Source organism: Dothidotthia symphoricarpi (assembly GCF_010015815.1).
Source record: "Dothidotthia symphoricarpi CBS 119687 unplaced genomic scaffold P153scaffold_11, whole genome shotgun sequence".
In the NCBI taxonomy this organism is placed as follows: Eukaryota; Fungi; Ascomycota; class Dothideomycetes; order Pleosporales; family Dothidotthiaceae; genus Dothidotthia; species Dothidotthia symphoricarpi.
The window spans coordinates 433,801-451,440 of record NW_022985018.1 but is presented as its reverse complement, the minus strand read 5'-3'; the positions used below and the strand labels follow the sequence as shown (position 1 = coordinate 451,440).

At 52.8% G+C, this 17,640-nt stretch overlaps 11 protein-coding genes across 11 annotated transcripts; 5 read left to right on the top strand and 6 right to left on the bottom strand.

Moving 5' to 3' along the window:
* Positions 1-2: 2 nt before the first annotated feature.
* P153DRAFT_27252 (uncharacterized protein) lies at positions 3-694 on the bottom strand. The gene has a single exon (XM_033662916.1). It carries the CDS (start codon positions 560-562, stop codon positions 158-160), a length of 405 nt encoding a protein of 134 aa, XP_033523242.1. The 5' UTR covers positions 563-694; the 3' UTR covers positions 3-157.
* On the bottom strand, positions 641-1,405 carry P153DRAFT_265987 (uncharacterized protein; the record flags this gene model as incomplete). The annotated part of the gene is made up of 3 exons (XM_033662870.1): positions 641-801; positions 851-1,100; positions 1,160-1,405. Coding segments are annotated over 3 exons (657 nt in total), but the record flags the coding sequence as incomplete, so codon positions are not given.
* A 340-nt stretch (positions 1,406-1,745) lies between these two features.
* Positions 1,746-3,710, top strand: P153DRAFT_423323 (tubulin-domain-containing protein). Its single transcript, XM_033672421.1, has 5 exons — positions 1,746-1,837; positions 1,928-1,968; positions 2,088-2,190; positions 2,256-2,786; positions 2,837-3,710. Exons 1-5 carry the CDS (start codon positions 1,813-1,815, stop codon positions 3,487-3,489), a joined length of 1,353 nt encoding a protein of 450 aa, XP_033523240.1. The 5' UTR covers positions 1,746-1,812; the 3' UTR covers positions 3,490-3,710.
* Positions 3,711-3,763: 53 nt separating this feature from the next.
* Positions 3,764-6,684, bottom strand: P153DRAFT_341155 (WD40 repeat-like protein). Its single transcript, XM_033665910.1, has 4 exons — positions 6,635-6,684; positions 6,424-6,581; positions 6,221-6,372; positions 3,764-6,173 (listed from the first exon to the last, which is right to left on the bottom strand). The coding sequence occupies exons 1-4, from the start codon at positions 6,669-6,671 to the stop codon at positions 3,866-3,868; spliced, it is 2,655 nt and encodes an 884-aa protein (XP_033523239.1). The 5' UTR covers positions 6,672-6,684; the 3' UTR covers positions 3,764-3,865.
* A 1,509-nt stretch (positions 6,685-8,193) lies between these two features.
* P153DRAFT_386051 (ribosomal protein S14) lies at positions 8,194-8,442 on the top strand (the record flags this gene model as incomplete). Its single annotated transcript, XM_033670488.1, has 2 exons — positions 8,194-8,255; positions 8,319-8,442. 2 exons carry the CDS (start codon positions 8,194-8,196, stop codon positions 8,440-8,442), a joined length of 186 nt encoding a protein of 61 aa, XP_033523238.1.
* Positions 8,443-8,671: 229 nt separating this feature from the next.
* On the bottom strand, positions 8,672-10,217 carry P153DRAFT_367176 (uncharacterized protein). The gene has a single exon (XM_033668205.1). The coding sequence runs from the start codon at positions 10,075-10,077 to the stop codon at positions 8,911-8,913; it is 1,167 nt and encodes a 388-aa protein (XP_033523237.1). The 5' UTR covers positions 10,078-10,217; the 3' UTR covers positions 8,672-8,910.
* Positions 10,218-10,421: 204 nt separating this feature from the next.
* On the bottom strand, positions 10,422-11,845 carry P153DRAFT_317250 (D123-domain-containing protein). The gene is made up of 2 exons (XM_033665018.1): positions 11,644-11,845; positions 10,422-11,590 (listed from the first exon to the last, which is right to left on the bottom strand). The coding sequence occupies exons 1-2, from the start codon at positions 11,772-11,774 to the stop codon at positions 10,471-10,473; spliced, it is 1,251 nt and encodes a 416-aa protein (XP_033523236.1). The 5' UTR covers positions 11,775-11,845; the 3' UTR covers positions 10,422-10,470.
* A 156-nt stretch (positions 11,846-12,001) lies between these two features.
* Positions 12,002-12,610, top strand: P153DRAFT_376215 (cwf21-domain-containing protein; the record flags this gene model as incomplete). Its single annotated transcript, XM_033669640.1, has 2 exons — positions 12,002-12,231; positions 12,289-12,610. The coding sequence occupies 2 exons, from the start codon at positions 12,002-12,004 to the stop codon at positions 12,608-12,610; spliced, it is 552 nt and encodes a 183-aa protein (XP_033523235.1).
* A 180-nt stretch (positions 12,611-12,790) lies between these two features.
* On the bottom strand, positions 12,791-13,711 carry P153DRAFT_27123 (uncharacterized protein). Its single transcript, XM_033662902.1, has one exon. It carries the CDS (start codon positions 13,474-13,476, stop codon positions 12,970-12,972), a length of 507 nt encoding a protein of 168 aa, XP_033523234.1. The 5' UTR covers positions 13,477-13,711; the 3' UTR covers positions 12,791-12,969.
* Positions 13,712-15,703, top strand: P153DRAFT_27117 (uncharacterized protein). The gene is made up of 2 exons (XM_033662900.1): positions 13,712-14,391; positions 14,441-15,703. The coding sequence occupies exons 1-2, from the start codon at positions 13,947-13,949 to the stop codon at positions 15,583-15,585; spliced, it is 1,590 nt and encodes a 529-aa protein (XP_033523233.1). The 5' UTR covers positions 13,712-13,946; the 3' UTR covers positions 15,586-15,703.
* A 587-nt stretch (positions 15,704-16,290) lies between these two features.
* On the top strand, positions 16,291-17,054 carry P153DRAFT_267571 (uncharacterized protein; the record flags this gene model as incomplete). Its single annotated transcript, XM_033662879.1, has 2 exons — positions 16,291-16,672; positions 16,759-17,054. Coding segments are annotated over 2 exons (678 nt in total), but the record flags the coding sequence as incomplete, so codon positions are not given.
* Between the last annotated feature and the right edge of the window lie 586 nt (positions 17,055-17,640).

Sequence of the window (17,640 nt, the reverse complement as noted above, 5' to 3'; positions counted from 1 at the left end):
AATCTTTGGTGCCTTTTTGCAAGACTTTCGATATATATTTTGCGTGTTGCATCGATGTTGTAGTCGAGGACATGCTCATGAAACATCCCGATCGAACACACTAAACCCGCATATCCCCTATACTTCTGACCCCTACCCACCGCACCACACTACCTCCTTACTCCCTCCTCCCCCAAACCCGCAACCTCCCCCCCGTCTCGGCACTCACCCCACCCCCACCCTCACCCCGATAAAACCGCGCATCAAGCGCAAACACCATGGCAATCCCATCCCCGGGCTCCAAGTGCTCCGCAATCTGCAGAAACAGCTCGACGGGCAGGCGCGCGACGGCCTGCTGTGGTGCACTCTGCTGAACGCTCCCCTGGACGCTTCGCTGCTGGCGCGTTATGCGCAGCACGGTTTGCGGGGTGAGGGCGGGGGCTAGGCCGTGGCGGCGGAGGGTGGGGTAGATGGCTAGGGCGAGGTTCAGCGAGTGGGAGAGGGAGAGGTATTGGTGGATTGTTAGGAGGAGTTCGGCGGGGAGGAGGTCGAAGGGGGATGGTGTGGGGGGTGGGGGTGGCATATTTGCGTAGGGTTAAGATGGCGTTGTTGGGTTGGAGATGGCGCAGTTGGTTCAAGGGGTAGTCGACGGACGCGAGCTTCAATCTGTGTGCGGCTTTTGGGGTGGTGCGTTGATAGTGAGAAGGAGCCAGCGGTAGATGTAGCCCGAGATGAACCAGGATCCTATGGCTACTGCGGTGATGTATGCAGCGACTGGACCTAGAGAGCGCGGGAGGATGTTGAGCATGAATGGGTCGAGGACTGGGGTTGTTAGTGACTGGGGAGTTGAGATTGAAGTGTGGCTACGCACTGATGTCTGCATCGACTGGAAGGGGATGGTCCATCAACGTGCGGTTTGTCGTGTAGTACGATGCTGCTGCCTGGACGCGCAACAGCAACACAGACTGGGTGATTTCTGGTACGCTATCTTTTTCAAGCTGTTGATCGTCCAGACTGAGGTGTTGGCGCTGTTCACTGTACTGGGCGAGAGAGACCAGAAGCTCTGGTGTATCAAAGACGTGGGTGATTGGGTAAGTGTCCAGCCAGAAGTCGGTAGGTTGCTAGACATGGTCAGTCCACGACTGCAAACATGTATGAACCAAACAGCAACCACACTCACAGTCGCAGGCCAGCAGATGCGGACTTCGTATCTGCGCCCGTCTTCCAGGCCTCGGAGAAGGTACCAAGACTCCAGGCCGCGGGGTGCGTGTTCAGAGGGGAAGTGCACGGAGAGCTGCGTGGCCAGGATGGGCTGCAGAGGAGACAGAGTGTGCAGACGCAGGTCGTCTAGGCTGGGAGGCACATTGGGGAGAGTCACAGGGCGGGGGCCGAGGAAGATGGTCTTCTCGACGTTGGCATTCACCGTCCAGGCCTGTGTGACGATGCAGAGCACGGCGGCCAGGACGCGCATCTTTGGCGGGCAGGGCGATGGGATGGAGCGAGGGATGCTATGCCTTTCTTTTACTTAAAGGGCGGATGACAAGACCCTACTCGCCGCTCTCACACCTGTCTGGCAGACGTCTGGTCTGGCCATGGAGTGAGGTTCCAGCGCCCAGCGACGATGTGGTGCTAGCACACGCGCACGGGCCGTGTTGACTCGATGTTTTGGGCAAGCGCGTCCGGATCAAATCTTCGGTCCAACACGACTACCTACTGACAGCTGCACTGCACTGCACTCTCCCCGCTGCTCCACCATCTGCCGTCCACCACCACCGCAGCCTCTCCCATCCGCCTCCATTCCATACCCAATTCCTACCCGCGCCCACCGCCGCCATGAGAGAAGTCATCAGCTTGAACGGTACGCCCCCAACCGCCCTGCCCTGACCGCCCTGACCGCTTCGGACGGCACATCCCTGTGATTTGGACTCGAGCTGACATGCACGCGTAGTCGGCCAGGCCGGTTGCCAGATTGCCAACTCGTGCTGGGAGGTGAGTCTACCATCCCGAGCCGGCCGTGTCCTGCTCTGCATCGCCGTCGCCGCGAAAAGGAGGGGGCACCGCCGAGCTCCCTGACCGCCCTGGGCCACGCTGCTAACACGCCGCCCCAGCTCTACTGCCTCGAGCACGGCATCCAGCCTGATGGCTACCTGACTGAGGAGCGCAAGGCCAAGAACGACGACCATGGCTTCAGCACCTTCTTCTCCGAGACTGGTATGCACTCCGCCGTCGCCTGACATTTCTCCCTCTCCCGCACGGCGCCTCTAACCCCTTGGCAGGTCAGGGCAAGTACGTCCCGCGTACCATCTACGCCGACTTGGAGCCCAACGTCGTCGACGAGGTCCGCACCGGCCCCTACCGCTCGCTCTTCCACCCCGAGCAGATGATCACGGGCAAGGAGGATGCCTCGAACAACTACGCCCGTGGCCACTACACAGTCGGCAAGGAGCTCATTGACCAGGTCCTCGACAAGGTCCGCCGCGTCGCCGACAACTGCTCGGGTCTGCAGGGTTTCCTCGTCTTCCACTCCTTCGGTGGTGGAACTGGTTCCGGATTCGGTGCCCTGTTGATGGAGCGTCTGTCTGTCGACTACGGCAAGAAGTGCAAGCTCGAGTTCTGCGTCTACCCGGCCCCCCAGGTCGCCACGTCGGTCGTTGAGCCATACAACTCGATCCTCACCACTCACACCACCCTCGAGCACTCCGACTGCTCCTTCATGGTCGACAACGAGGCCATCTACGACATCTGCCGAAGGAACTTGGGCATCGAGCGCCCCAACTACGAGAACCTGAACCGTCTCATCGCTCAGGGTATGTCTTCCAACTACCGTGCCTCCATCCACCTCACTAACCATCAATAGTCGTCTCTTCCATCACCGCCTCCCTCCGCTTCGACGGCTCCCTCAACGTCGACTTGAACGAGTTCCAGACCAATTTGGTCCCATACCCGCGTATCCACTTCCCTCTCGTCGCCTACGCTCCCGTCATCTCCGCCGCCAAGGCTGCCCACGAGGCCAACTCGGTCATGGAGATCACCAACGCCTGCTTCGAGCCCAACAACCAGATGGTCAAGTGCGACCCTCGCAACGGCAAGTACATGGCCACCTGCCTGCTTTACCGCGGTGACGTCGTCCCCAAGGACACCCACGCGGCCATTGCCCACCTCAAGACGAAGCGCACTGTCCAGTTCGTCGACTGGTGCCCCACTGGTTTCAAGATTGGTATCTGCTACCAGCCACCCCAGAACGTCCCCAACGGTGACCTCGCCGCCGTCAACCGCGCCGTCTGCATGTTGTCCAACACCACCGCCATTAGCGAGGCCTGGTCTGCCTTGTCGCACAAGTTCGATCTCATGTACTCCAAGCGCGCCTTCGTCCACTGGTACGTCGGTGAGGGTATGGAGGAGGGTGAATTCTCCGAGGCTCGTGAGGATTTGGCTGCTCTTGAGCGCGATTACGAGGAGGTTGCTGCCGACTCCCTCGAGGGTGAGGCGGATGTTGAGGCCGAGTACTAGACGTTTTTGTGCTGTGCACTGGAGCGCGACGAAAAGCAGTTTAGTTCCGTCCGCATTGTTGAATGGCGTATTCTTGTCGAAGCTTCGCTTTTGATGAGAATGCGTACCTTTTGGCGATGAGATGCGGTTCGATGGAGTTTGAGCGGACCGCCAGCGAAATATCAAAGCGTTTTGGGATGAATTGTCCACTTTCTTTGTTCTTACTCCTTTTAGTAATGGCCTTTAAATTGTTCACGGCTTTAACATGACTTTGTGTATTGAAGGTGATTTGATGATACCATTGAATGTGACACCCGCTATGCTGATAAGCTATCCAACGCATTACATCCAAGCGCCAACATCTACATGACATGACACCTCTAATACTCCTCATCCCCTAATACTCCTCATCCCCATCAGCATCCCGCCCAGCGGCTCTCCGCTCCGCCAACTCCCCAATCTTCTCCGCCAACACCTCCCTCCCATAGCGATTCGCAACCTTACCCGCAAGATCCAGCATCTTCCCATTCGCATCCCTCATCAACCCGACAATCTCCAACGCCTTCATCCCATGATCCTCGCCAGCCAAGCACTCCAACCCCAGAAGCTGCAGCAGCGCGCGATCAACCGCGACCTCCAGCGTAGCGAGGTCCTGTTTCTGCGCCAGCGACGGGCGCGTATGCGCCAGCGTAGACGCCAACTGCGAATGTAGCGTTGACGAGAGAATAAACGCCTGCTCGTGTTCCTGCTGTTTGGATTCTGGTTTCTTTGTCGTGGCGTCCGCGTCATCGTCGTCGTCGTCGGACATGGCGTCTGCGTTTCGCTCTGCGGCGGATGTCTTGCGCCTGTCGACTGCGCTGGATAGCGGGATCTCGAGGCCGAAGTCGCTGAGGTGCGGGACGGGGGCGGAGGGGTACATTTCCCTGCCCTTGATGATCATGCAGTGGAATTTCATGGCTGAGTCGGAGTCGCGGGCGACGCCGACGGGCCAGTAGGATTCTTGCTTCCCGCCGGTGGCGAGGCGCGAGAGCTGGGTTGTGTCGAGCATGGGGGTCCAGCGGGCCTGGCCTGCTGAGCGCCAGCCGAGGAGGGTGGTGAGGACGCCGGCGGTGTCGTAGATGTAGGGGTCACCTTCTGCGCTGAAGAAGACGGAGGTGAGGGTTGTGTTTGGGGGGAGGGCGAGGATGTCAGCGTCTTGGTAGATGGTGTCGTGTTTGATGTTTTCGATGGTGTAGAGCAGTTGGGTTGAGCCGTCGGCTTGCATGGGCCCGTTGCCGATGGTGAGGATGTAGTCGCGCCATGCTGCGCATGTTACTGCTGGGGAGGACTTTTGCCGGTATACGCGGATCGGGAGGCCGAAGAGGGAGTAGATGCGCACGTAGTTTGCTGACGTGGTTACGCAGATGTAGGAGTCTGAGAGTGCGACTGCGGTTACGGATTCGCCTGTGGGCAGGTTGGTGCGCCAGTCGGTTCGAGAGGTCCATGTCTCGTGTGGCCGGTAGTATATCATTGCTTGGTTTCCGTCGCCAGTGCTGTTTGGTTGGCAGGCGAAGAGTGCGCCGTTTTCGTTAAGACAAGCCTTGTCGTAGAGGAAGACGTCGGTGAAGTGGAAGGGGCGGAATGTTTGTTCGTCGTAGAAGGCTACGCTCACGGTGTGGTGTCTTCCTTCTTGGGAGACGGTCTCGATGTGCCCTGTCAACGAGCAGCACAAGAGACGGCGGTTTCCGCGCCAGGGTGTACTACCGGGTTGGAAGGGCTCGTGGACTTGAGGGCGGAAGAGCGCAGAGCTGAAGGGAGCACGTCGTTTGGAGGCAGGTTCGAGGCCGTTGGTAGGATGGTTGTTTGGACGCTTGCCGTGGCCATTGAGAGCAGGTGCATAGCCAGCACCGTCGTCGTCGACCACGAAATCGTTCATATCCTCGTCGCCATTTTCGTCTGCTTCGTCGTCCCTGAAATCCGGGCCAAGCAAATCATCAAGAGAATCAGGCGTTCCGTCTCTTTGCCGTGGTCGTCGTTCTGGAAGGACAGTCGTCGCTCCACCTGCGAGATTAGGAGCACCAGCCCGGCCTTCTGCAGGATCGTGGAAGAAAGGTGCTGAAACGGTAGATTTCTCTAGCAGCGGGATATGTTCCTCGGGTACGAAGTCTGTGTGGATGAACAGCTCGCCCTCGTTGTTGGTATAGGAGAGGATGTTTTCTGTGGGATGCCATGCCATGGCCAGAATAGTCGCCTTGATGTCGTCGTACTTCTTCAGCACTTTTTGTGTCTTGGTATCCCACAGGCAGAGGTTCAGATCGCCAGATGTAGTCGCTAGAAGGGCTCCATTTGGTGACCAGGCCGCGGCCGTAATGTCAGAAGCATGTCCAGTCTTGAAGACGCGTTGGCGTTCCCAGTCGCTCGTTGACATGACCTGCACATCTCGAAGTGCCGTGGGCGTAGCGAACGCCCGGCCGTCTGGATGCCACAGCACCCTCGAGCTGGACTCTGCGTCTGCTTCCAGGCTCTTTATCATGCCGTCCACTCGTTTTACCATCTCAGGCTCGCCCTCGTCCAAGTTGTACATATAGATGTTGCCGTCGGTGCAGGATACGGCAAGCTGGCCTCCAGATTTGTCGAAAGAGACATGCTTCACGGCTCGAGGCTGGTCGCGTAGCGTCCGTATCTTCGTCATGTCTTTTGTGCTTACGACATTGACTACGAGCTCACTGTTGCCGTCAGTGCCATGTACATATAGGGGTGTGAAGAAACATGCTCGCTCGCAACCGCAATCCAGTTCCCATCTGGACTGAGAGCTACATCTCGGACAGGTAGTGTAGTCCTGACGAGTATTTCTTCGAACTTGTTGCCCTCCAGTGAGTACTTGCTCACTGTACCATCCTCAGAACCAGTAATGAAGAAGCCATTCTGTGCTTCCCGTCAGCATTTCGCTCGTGCTAGCAGAATATTTGTACGCACGCCAGCAACCACGGCTGTGTTGCTCTCCTGGCAGTCATCCACAGTCACAGGCTCATCGTCGGACCCAGTGGTGAAAATACGACAGTAATTGTCGACTCCAGCTGTGATGAGTTTCTTCCCGTTTGGTGTGTAAGTCAGGTAAGTCGCGCCAGGGGCATCTAGAAGTTTTGTAAGTTTTCCGGCACCCAAACCCAAATACTAAAATACATACGAGCTTGTCGTCCACGTAGTCGCTGCTGGAAAGCCATTGTTATAAATGTGGTTGTTGGTATCTCGAGTTCACCGATACGCGTAGACGCGACAACGCGTAAAGTGGAGTCTGTGCGTTCCCGCTCCCCACCGAATCGTCTCGTTAGCGTTTAACCCTCCAGCACCTCGCCATCATCGACACATGTTCCCGTTCTTGGGATTGCATATTCGAGATGCTACTGCTTTTTTCTTCAGGCTGCCTATGCAACTCTCATGGGATGGTTTTCGGGCTATATGGTAATGAAAGTCATAAAAACCCTCTAAAGATAGGTCTAGCCTTACATACAGTTTGATGTCTATCGTAGGAGAAGATGTTGTTTTTCAAAATCCACTCGTCTCCCCGCCGCATCTTACATGTCAAGAATATGGCCATAAGCTTTGCTTTCCAAATGGAGTAGCCAAAAGAATCCTGACAAACCCTGGTACTTTCCCCGCAAAGGTATTTTCTCTGGCATCTGCCGTTTTTTTTCAGCCCACTAGAATCATACGGAATGAATTGTTGTATCCGGCATAACTAGAAACGTTGACAACAGTGTTTTCACAAGCCTGCAATGGTTAGCGAAATCACTATATCCAACATCCCCTACAAGATCTGCTGGAGTTATCGAGACATTCAGTCGATCTAATCAGTAGATTTGCTTCAGTTCACTTCAACAATCTTTGATAGACGATCTCTCACTCGCAAAGTCCAACAGGAAGAGCCATCACAGGCCAGGTGCCCGTGGCCACGTCTCGGAACCAAGACAGCCATTGTGCGAGCAGCCGAACCATGGCTGGCCCTTCCGAACCAAGTCGTCGTCACGAAAAAATAGCGGGTGGTTGAGAATACTTTCGTTGGTCAGTTGGTTCGTGCTAGCAAGAATGTACCATGGTTCGCAACTTCGCTCCGCCTTTATATAAAACTTACATCTTCTTCTATTTCCCTCCATTATTCTATTATTCTATCATTTTACCGCACCACATTCACACACTATTCCATCGCTAACTGACTATCATGTCATCAGCTACCAACATGAGTTAGTAGTAGTCCAGCATCCCAAGTACAAGTTATTTACTAACAGAACGCATAGTTTGGTCGCTCGACAGCATTCTGTGTGTACTTAGTCTTGTGTTCGGCGTTGTGACCATCATGTTGACGGTGTGGCTAAACAAACGTTGGGATCGCTTTGCGGGTCTACGTGTGTCTCAAAATGAACTCAAGCAATGCGTGGAGAAGACGACACGCCTCCTGGAAGAGACGACACGCCTCCGGCAAGAGCTGTCATGCATACGATACGCCGTGGAAAACCCTGATTTTCCAGCATATTCAGCCTCGAAGTCGAGGGTGTGCTCTCACGTGAGCAGGGAAGCAGTGTAGCCATCAGGGTACTTACCGCAGAGTACCAATCTTCTACGACTTCCAGAATCAAACTCCTACACCCCAATCAACATTTGCGTTGTTTTGAACCTTTACTTTCTACCCTCCATTTTCCTTACAGTGTTCTTCGTCAAACACTCAGATCGGCAAATTTTACAACTACCATGTCTCACGAGAGCGTTTGGTACTCCCGTCCGCGTACCTACGGCAAGGGCTCACGAAGCTGGTCAGTTACTGTCTTTCCTCCACCACAGTCTGGTCCCTAGTATTCGTACTGACAATGTAGTAGCGTTGTTACAGGCGAGCGAAAGCATGCGGGTCTAATCCGCAAGTATGGACTCAACATGAGTCGCCAGGCGTTCCGGGAGAAGGCTGCGGATATTGGATTCGTTAAGGTGAGTGGCACGAATTAGATGGTATCATGAACAGATTCTGATAAGAGAATAGTATCGTTGAGCTCATCGTTTTGGTAAAAGGGGATATGGAGGACACAATATGCTATGGTTCTCCTTTTCTGTATGAGCTATGCTGTGTCTTGATAATCTGAGATGTCTGACGTTCATGTATTCGCTAGGTGTTTCAATGCAACATATCTAGCCAACTTTCAAAGACTGTGAAAGGTACCAAGGGCGGATGGCTTGTGGTTCTTCAGTGTACCTCATTCCGTGGCTTTTCATAAGGATATTGTAAGAGGACTTAAAATACACATTATATACCTGGTGTCAATGATTTCTTGCATCAACCCATAACAACAACACCATAATCAACCGCAAATATAACCTGTCCTACGCATAATGTTATACATGCCCATCGAATCATCGTACATCAGATAATTAATAGTGTTTTCTTCCGCCACGCCCTCCCTCGCCGCTCGTTCAGATCTACTCCTCTATCAGGAACCCATCCAAATCCTCAACATCCACGCCTCCCCTTTTCTCCGGCGACACCCTCCAATTCACCCAACTCGTACTGATCATCCTACCATCAGTCTTTGGCCTCGCCACCAAATAAAGCCCCGTCCCAATGCTGCTCCTCTTGACCTGCATATCAATCTTTCCGCCACAGATACTGCGCATGATGTGCGTCACGGGACTGTCGTCAGACCAGACGAACTTGTATTCGCCGGGGTAGACAATCCGGGCCGAAAGTTTGACGAGCTGGGTTGGAGAGGGTGGAAGGAGGGTGCGCACCAGGTGTGCGAGCGCGTCGGGGGCGTGGGCCATGGTTTTGGAAGAGAAAGACGGGAAGAGAGTTTTTATCTCTGGGATTGAGGACTGATGGCTCCGATGCGCGCCGCAGAGACGGAGTCGCGGTCGAGATGTCGGGGAAGTTGAACTGCGAGTTCTGCCAGCGGCTAGACGAACAAATGATCGTATGCGTCTAGGACCAAACGACTCCGAATCTTCGACACTGTTCGTCAAAAGCTCTTCGTCGCTTGCCTCGTGTCGCTCCTCGATTTCAGGCTCAGCATCCTTAGGGCTGCTGTAGTATCCAGTGATGTACACCCGCTTTGCTTGCTTCAGCAAAAACGGGTACATGCTCTTCAGTACCAGAACCCCGTACGGGTACGTCACATACAGTGACAATCCTTCCTCATCTTCTTCCTCTTCATCGTCTTCGCTCTCATCTGACGTCTGGGCCTGCGCAATTGCTTTTTTCTTGTTCATGTAATCCTGCAATTCATCGTTTACTAGCCGAGATGTCTGCAACAGCGCCAAGGGTGCTGGGTACCCAAGTTTCCCTTCGCCAACCTCACTCATCCAGCCATTGTCAATCGGGATCTCGGGTGGGTTTGCAACTGACAGAAGGGAAGCATCGTAGTGGCGTCGTACTATTGGCGCGAAGTCGAGAGGTAATCCTGGGATCTCTGTCTTGCGTGCGCGGTCTTGAATTCTGTTTCCAAAGATGGTGACGTAGCCTGCGCTGATCGTGACTGCTTGGGAGTCTGCGAGGAGGAAATCATAAATATGGCACCGTAGTTCTGTAGGAAGGGCTAGAAAGGCGCTGTATGCTCGATCTATCGAGCTTGATTCGCTTGTTATGCTCATGTTGACGTGTCGTGGTGTATATCCAAATTGTGCAACTTTGTGATAGGCGCAGGATATTTATTATGAAGGGAGTCGGGCAGTTGTTCAACACAGAGAGCTTAAAGCCCAGGCAGCTTATGTTGAGGCAAATGTTGTTGTGGGTGGAGTGATAACGGTACCACGAATGTGGTCGAATCATACATCATACCTGCCTATCGGTGAAACAATTGAAGCCGTGCACGCACGAGTCACGCATTGTCAACGCATCACTCTACGCAGAATCCGTCACCGCTCGCAGACCAAGCAATCAAATTTTCCAATCATTTCACATGCATGGTCACAGTTTGAATATCATGTGTAGTTGACTGATATAGGAGCCACGTGTCAAAATAATACTATGTGGATGTTCGTTTTCTAGTCGTCTTCACTATCCTCCTGTCTCTGTTGTTCCGCCAATTTCTGAGCCTCCTGCCACTGCATTGCAAACTCCCTCAAATTGCCTTCTCCGCCACTGCTCGCATCTACCACATCTTTTGGAAGCTTATGCGCACTGTACTGTGGAGTTGTGAAACCATAGGCCTCCGGGTCATCGCTCCTTATCAACCGGAACTCGGGTTGCCAGACTTCTTCAACATCTTCGTCGTCGGTCTCGTCCTCGTCTGATGTGTCCTCGTCTGAGTCGTTCGTTTGATCATCCGTCTCTCCTGGACGGGCTAATCGAAGTCGAATGGTTGTTTCCGCTGTCTCGTCCTTGGGCTCCACTGTGTCGGGAACCTCCATGGTGAGCAGTTCCATCCACGAGAATAGCAATGGATCTGTCCGCATTGCCCAAGGATTGACATCTACGAGCCAGACTTTGTCGTGCGGCGGCGGGACATACACGTCGAAGGCGAAATTAGGGTCTGGAAAAGTATCGCGTAGCCGAAGGTCGAAGAAGTCTTGGATAGTTCGTCGTAACTTATCCTGCATATTGAACAGGAAGTCGAAGTGGTTCAGATCTCGCTGACATAGTGCGATGAGCTGCCGATTGCGCACGAAGCAACGGAACTCAACGCTGGGATTGAGGGTGATCCACTTTCGTAGGACCAAGTGATATGGTATCTCGGGATCTGGCGTGGTGAACTGATCGACCGTGTCATCGAACGCATGTGCTATGTCGTGCGTGATAAAATCACTGCTCTTCAATAGAAGGTAGATGTCGTTGGGTGTCTGACACTCCATGCTATTTGTCGCAGCGATCCAGGTTGCGTCTTTTGGCGCGCTCCAGTTCAGCTTCGGCGCAACTTTGCCGCCGAGTTCTTCGATTGTGCGCTCGATGGCTTCGTGAGTCTCGCGCCAGTTGGCACTGGGGTCGAGCGTCTCCTCGTCCTCGTCTTCGTTGTTATCAGCGCCAGAGAAGATACCACTATCGTTATCGGACCATGTGGCGTTGTCCGTCTCTTCTGGGGGCAAAATAATGCCATCTGAGCGCAGATAGTCAAGGAAGGCAGGCGGCAGGGAAACGAGGCGCGCTTTGGGAGTTGCGGCACGATATCTGAGGGATATCAGTCTGAGAATCGCGGGGGTGTTTAATCTCCGTAAACTGACTTTGGATGCCAACTATGATATGAGCAGTTTAGAATGTGATTTTTGGTCACTGGTGGGAACGGTAGCTCTTTGAGTGCGCCATCTGCAAATGCAGGGGCTGGCACCTCGCTGGTCGCTTCTCCAGAGCTCATGGTGGCTGATATGAATGCGAAGAAAGAAGATACACGAAAGTTGCCGAGCAAAGTGTCGACTCCATTTTGTGTGTGAGTCTTCACTTCCTAGGTTCCCTCAAGAATTCGCGGGGCAGGCGCGATCATCAAGGCTTGGCACCTCCGACTTCCTCCGCTTCAAACCAGCGGCTTCCATCGTCAACCATCAAGGTTCACGAAAGACCACCCCAGCACTTCCAACCTCTACCATGGCTGACAACGTCGGTCTCACTACACCCAGAGGCAGCGGTACCTCTGGATATGTCCAGAAGAACCGTTCACTCCTCAGACCACGCGACAAGGTAGCGCCTTATCCAAAAGACTGGGAGTCGGCAAAGCATCGCCCGCGGCAGCCAGATGCAGAGATTCTCGAACACGAAGCAAAGCGCGACATCGAAGTCAAGGTCTTTGAGCTGCGAGATAAGCTTGGAGAGGAGGGGTGTGTTTGCCCGAAACCCTACGTTCACACCAATAATGTCGTGCTAACTCACTCCAGCGTTGACGAAGATGAGATCGATGATCAATGCGAAGCTCTGCGCCGCAAGCTTGTCGAGGAACGGCAACAGGGCAAAGACTTAGGTCCTAACGCGAAGCGCTTGAAGTCCCATCAAGTCCATGACCTTGCGAAGGCCAAGATCGAAGAGAGTGAGAGACTGAGAAAAGCGCTTGGCATCAGCGCGGACTACGAGGAAGGCAGCCACTGGCGAAAACAAGAGGAGAGACTCAGAGACAGCCTCGCTAAGAGGGGAGCCGAAGACGAGGAGAAGGTGGAACGTGCGAAGGAAGCGAGGCGGTACAAACAGGACGACTCGGATTGAACTTCTCCGGCTTCATGGCACATCGTTGGTGAATCGGTGAACTTTAGCACAAAAGTCACATTTGAAACGCGTGAAGAGATGGGTCGACATGCTGGACTCTGGCCAGATACCGTAATATTGACCCATCATCGTGGCGGACGATAGAGTTGTAGCTCAGACGGTCTGTCATCCACATGTACAGGCGCCAAATATGGCCGGCAAAGGCAAAAGGTCAGCTGCGAGCAATTTTTTGTAATTGAGCTAGATAACTGATGCGTCCCAGCTGTCTTGAAATAAACACTTTCAACAAAGATCTCCTTCTGCTGGGTTTGGAGAACTTAAATTTTCACATGATGCTCGGAAGTCATCAGTAACGGCGGCTAGCAAAACCATAAACGAACCCTTGTCAACCTACGAATAGACTTCTCGCAGTACAGAGACCTGGGAGTTCTGCCTTCGGGCAGCATGGTACATGAATTGGCTTCATAAGGGGTTAGCAATGAAGGGATCCCACCAATGACCCCCACGTTCGGCGCCCTTACTCCTGACTCCTGATTCTTGAGGGTATCCATGGGTTGTGCACGAACCCTGATCCACCGGACTGGTAAACTTATCACGACGCGGGCTGATGCGCCGCCTAGGGTCTCAAGCGTCTCACTATCTATTGACATGGAGTGGTGAACTACATCGTTTGCAGGCTCGAGTAATGGAAGTACTGTCATGTACACCTGCTCGCCACATTTTCTAGTCTCGACACGCAGTAGCATCAAGTACTTTATACAACAAAGTAACTCCGCGGATCTCTGGACGATTTCAGGTGCGCTCCGCTCTGCAAGCAAACTTTTCTGCATGTTCGCAAATTGGGGTGATTTCACTTTCATATTCATACATTTTGCATCTGATCTCCAGCCAAAGAGGAACGTTCATGCAAGGGGACATTATTTTGCTGCACTTCACCGTTCTAGGAAATCTGTTTTCGTCCATATCGCTTATCCTGATCATTGAGCACGTTGCCTGAAGCACGTGGGGCGTTCGACCATATAAGTGGTCAGTCTACACCAAGCTGTCAATGCTTCTTGGCCGTCGGGACCAGTGCATCGCCTGTTCAATTGACGCGAGCGACAAGGCCACTCAAGGGCCTCCACAGCGCGGATGCGGGCATTACAGCCTTTGAATTTCGTGAGAGAACCGTAGCGTACATATGGTCCCACATGCGATACTCTCTCAACCTGATTGGCCAATAACTCAACACCAACGTTCCGACATCGTGTAGTATAAACCAGGTCTCTCCGCAATCCCGGGATCGCGTTGCTCCCTGTAGCATACCACTATATGTTCTTGTGTCTTGGACGTCACGATGTTTCGTCCGATCCTCGTTGTTCGAGAAACATGGAATATCTACACACCTCTCGAACGCCGCAACATCGTTATATACATCGCCGGTATCATGATGTACAAGTTTGGCCTTGAAGCTTTCAACGGATCCGTCATCGCTCTTGCAACCAACCGTTACGACGAACTTGGAAAAAAGACGCATGCATCGATTACCTTTCAACGCGTGGGCATCTTGACTGGACTGAACCAGGCATTTCAGTGTATGGGATCAATCCTCATCGCGCCTTTGATCAGAAGATATCCGACAAAGAATGTACTGTCTTGCTCGGTGCTTATATTTGGAGTCATGAGCAGTCTGCTATTAATTCTTGACGCGGCAACCGGAGGCAAATTTGTGCCAAATGGACAACCAAAAGGAGATTTCAGTTACTACGGAGACTACAACACGGACGGCATGATCCCCATATGTGAGTCATCCAGCTTTGGAATTTGACAATGACGCTTACCAAAGCACAGTTTGCGTTTGCGGTGTCGTTTATGGCATGGTCGAGCTCATTCGACGTGTGATTCCCCGCGATATTGTAGGTGGCAACGTCCAGAAGCTACGACAAATGGATGCATTAGTCCACATCTTCTATGAAGTTTCCGGCACTGCGGGTGCTTTTTGCACGGCGCTGGCACTCATACCCTACTTCGGCAATAACTACTCCTTCATCATCACACCCGTCTTCTTCGCGGCGGCATCGATTTTATGGTTCTTCATATATGAGGAAGAAGCTCCAAGAGCTTATGAGTTTGTGTTAGAGAGTGAGTCAACCTATGTCAAAGCCGTGGTTGGCGGCTTCTACCTCTTCTTCGAATCAGTATGGACCGGCATGAAGATCATCTTTACCCATCGGAAATTCGTCTGGTTACTCCCCGGATACTCATTAGCACTTTACGGACACCGTTACCTTGAAAACGGCATTGCGCCTGCAGTAGCACGTCGATACCTCGGGAACTCGGCTTGGTCACAGATCATGGTTGGCGGCTCCAACTTCGGTGAACTTCTAGGAGCCCTATTCGTGTTCATGTTCACCAACTTAGTGCACACTCCGATGCCCTGGCTGCGTATCGACGCATTGGCGCTTCTTATCGTCTGGTATCTGCCCTTCTGGTATCCACCTAAGGGTGACGTTGGTCAAGCCTGGATCGTGGCTGCGACCTTCCTTCCCATCAGCTTTGGCTGGGCAGCTGGTGATGTTTCACTTGCAGCCTACATACAAGCCTCTCTCGCACGTATTGAGTCAAAATCGAAAAACGTGTCTGCATTGGGCGCCGTTATGGCCTTTCTCTACAGCTCATATATCGTTACATACGCCGTTGCATCGGTCAGTCTTGGAACATACATCGATCGAGTATCAGACAAGCACGACGAGAACATCCAGCCAGCGATCCGAAATGTGGCCGCTATCCAGTTCACAATTATCGCCGTTTTGGTTATGACAAGCACGTTTATTCCCGGGGGCGCCTTTGCCTTCAACCCGAAACTGCTCAGTGAGGAGTTCTTAGACACGGATCTCGAGGATGAGGAATTGGAGTTTGTTTCTAAGTCACAAACCAAGAGTAAGATTAGTCACCAAAGCCATGACACGGTGAGTCTGGGAAATAGTAGTATATGAGTGGTTTACATGGTAAACACAAATTGTAGCCAGAACGGTACCACACATGATTATCCCTTCACTATCTATTTAGGGCTGCGTGATACTGAAGATCGCCGTATAGATACGCGGAGAAAGTGGCCAACACTCGCGAGACTTTCCTCGCGTTTCCATAGCGAATGCTCCTGCCTTACCGTGTCTAGTCCGAGGATTGTCAGTTCCCTGTTAGTGGCAAACTTAGACTCCACACTCCAACATGCGGGTGCTCAAGCTCACCGGCCCGTCTCCAACAAGTGATGCTGATCTTGGGATCTTGGCGTCACACGTGGTTCCAGCTTTCCTTTCGATTGGCTATCTGGCGACCGTACCCAAGTTATCATCCAACAACTACCAGGCAACGCTCTGCCCATGTTCCCGTTTTGCTTTTAACGAACAAGGGATGCAATAATGGATGGAACACGCTCCAGATTACCTACGCCGTCACAGTGCATCTTAAAACTCGCGAATCTTGCAGACGTTGTGCAACACTCTGCGCGCGCGACAGCCCAGATCTATTTCTTCCATCAAAAGTACAGTATATTTTGACTGGTGTCTAGTTCTTACATTTGCTCTTTATTTTGAACCATCTTCGTTCAGCGTTGCCAATACAGGGCGGAGCGCATCTGGACGGCCGTATTTTCGGGAGTGAGTACGCTTCCAGGATAGCCTTCGATATCTCAATGAACCATGCATCCATACACAAACCAACCCCAGTCCGATAACGGCAGAAATGAGTCTGGACATCGCGGGCCACTGAGCAGGACATGGCCACATTTGTTCAAAAAGAGGAGAAGATATAGTCCCGTGAGAGAAAGCGCACAACAGCAGCAACAACAACAACAACAAGCACACCCACAAGCGCCAGCAGAAACGTTTCTTCCAGTGCAATCAACAGAACCAATCCGTCCGGTAAAGCCTCTCATAGTAAGGCCTCGATCGATAAGAACGCCGTCGTTAGTTGCGGACTCTGCAAGCACGATATCATCCATCAGTCAAACATCGACACAGCCACCAAAGAGAATCCCAATCTCAAGACGGAGCAGTGCAATTGCACCAGCAGAGACCAATGGTACGCAAGACTTCACCGCTACTCGTTCTTTTCGTATCAAATCCTATGACACATCCCTTTCGAACTGCAAACTCACACCCCCATAGGCGCCGGCGGCGTGAAGACCCCACAGGCCGACCTCCTGGCCTCGAAGTCAAACTACGAGCTAATCTCTTCGGGCCAGCACCTGGAAATGGGTCTCCACTTCAGCACTGCCATGGCCACAGGCGTGATGATGAAGCGCGCAACACACCGCGCAGCCGAACAAGCACGGCGTGATAGAATGAAAACCGCCATGGTTGACTTGGCGGAGTTTCTGCTTGATGGGGAAGTCACGTTTGGCACTGGGACGACTTGTTTTGTTGTCATGCGCGGAAGTGCAGAGAAGGGTAAGGATAGGGGGAGCTCGTTGCACTCTGAGGGGAGTGGAAATGTGGCTGGAGAGAAGAAGACGGTGAATAAGGCACGGTTGATTGAGATGGCGCTGGAGAAGATGAGAGCTCAGGAAAAAGAGATTGAGATGTTGAGGAAGGCGATGGAGGATTCGAGGCTGGGGGATCGGGATCGGATGGATATTACGGAGTGAAGGACTGTATGGTGGTATGCTGAGAGAGGAGGTGTCGGTTGTGCATTGTGAGATATCCCATCATGTCTGGCGTTTTTGTTTGTCCTTTGGTAGCATATGCACATTCAGAAAGCTAGTTTGTTGCCATGCTATAGTCTCCTCCACATGCTCCCACTATCCACAACCTTCTGCAACGACGTTGTCATTCCCCACTCCTCAAGGCCGAAGATCGACAACTCCACCTTTGGTGGCTTGATGCTAGCAACCGGCTCCCTGCATCCACACAACAAGTCCAACGTTTTGGAGTCAAGGATCGACAATTCCACGTTCGATGGCTTGCTACTACAGTAGGTTCTGCCTCATAACGATGGTCATGCAAGCCACAAAATATCGTTATGGAGCAATTTATCGTTACAGCACAGGA

Coding starts and splice junctions, on each gene's coding strand:
- P153DRAFT_27252 (XM_033662916.1), bottom strand. CDS start 562: ATGCCACCCCCACCCCCCACACCATCCCCCTTCGACCTCCTCCCCGCC.
- P153DRAFT_27123 (XM_033662902.1), bottom strand. CDS start 13,476: ATGAATATGAAAGTGAAATCACCCCAATTTGCGAACATGCAGAAAAGT.
- P153DRAFT_367176 (XM_033668205.1), bottom strand. CDS start 10,077: ATGAGCATAACAAGCGAATCAAGCTCGATAGATCGAGCATACAGCGCC.
- P153DRAFT_317250 (XM_033665018.1), bottom strand. CDS start 11,774: ATGAGCTCTGGAGAAGCGACCAGCGAGGTGCCAGCCCCTGCATTTGCA. Junction 11,591..11,643: donor TATCATAGTTGGCATCCAAA/GTCAGTTTACGG, acceptor GATATCCCTCAG/ATATCGTGCCGCAACTCCCA.
- P153DRAFT_341155 (XM_033665910.1), bottom strand. CDS start 6,671: ATGGCTTTCCAGCAGCGACTACGTGGACGACAAGCTC. Junction 6,582..6,634: donor ACTACGTGGACGACAAGCTC/GTATGTATTTTA, acceptor CAAAACTTCTAG/ATGCCCCTGGCGCGACTTAC. Junction 6,174..6,220: donor TGGATTGCGGTTGCGAGCGA/GCATGTTTCTTC, acceptor TGACGGCAACAG/TGAGCTCGTAGTCAATGTCG.
- P153DRAFT_423323 (XM_033672421.1), top strand. CDS start 1,813: ATGAGAGAAGTCATCAGCTTGAACG. Junction 1,838..1,927: donor AGAAGTCATCAGCTTGAACG/GTACGCCCCCAA, acceptor ATGCACGCGTAG/TCGGCCAGGCCGGTTGCCAG. Junction 2,191..2,255: donor CACCTTCTTCTCCGAGACTG/GTATGCACTCCG, acceptor ACCCCTTGGCAG/GTCAGGGCAAGTACGTCCCG.
- P153DRAFT_27117 (XM_033662900.1), top strand. CDS start 13,947: ATGTTTCGTCCGATCCTCGTTGTTCGAGAAACATGGAATATCTACACA. Junction 14,392..14,440: donor GGACGGCATGATCCCCATAT/GTGAGTCATCCA, acceptor ACCAAAGCACAG/TTTGCGTTTGCGGTGTCGTT.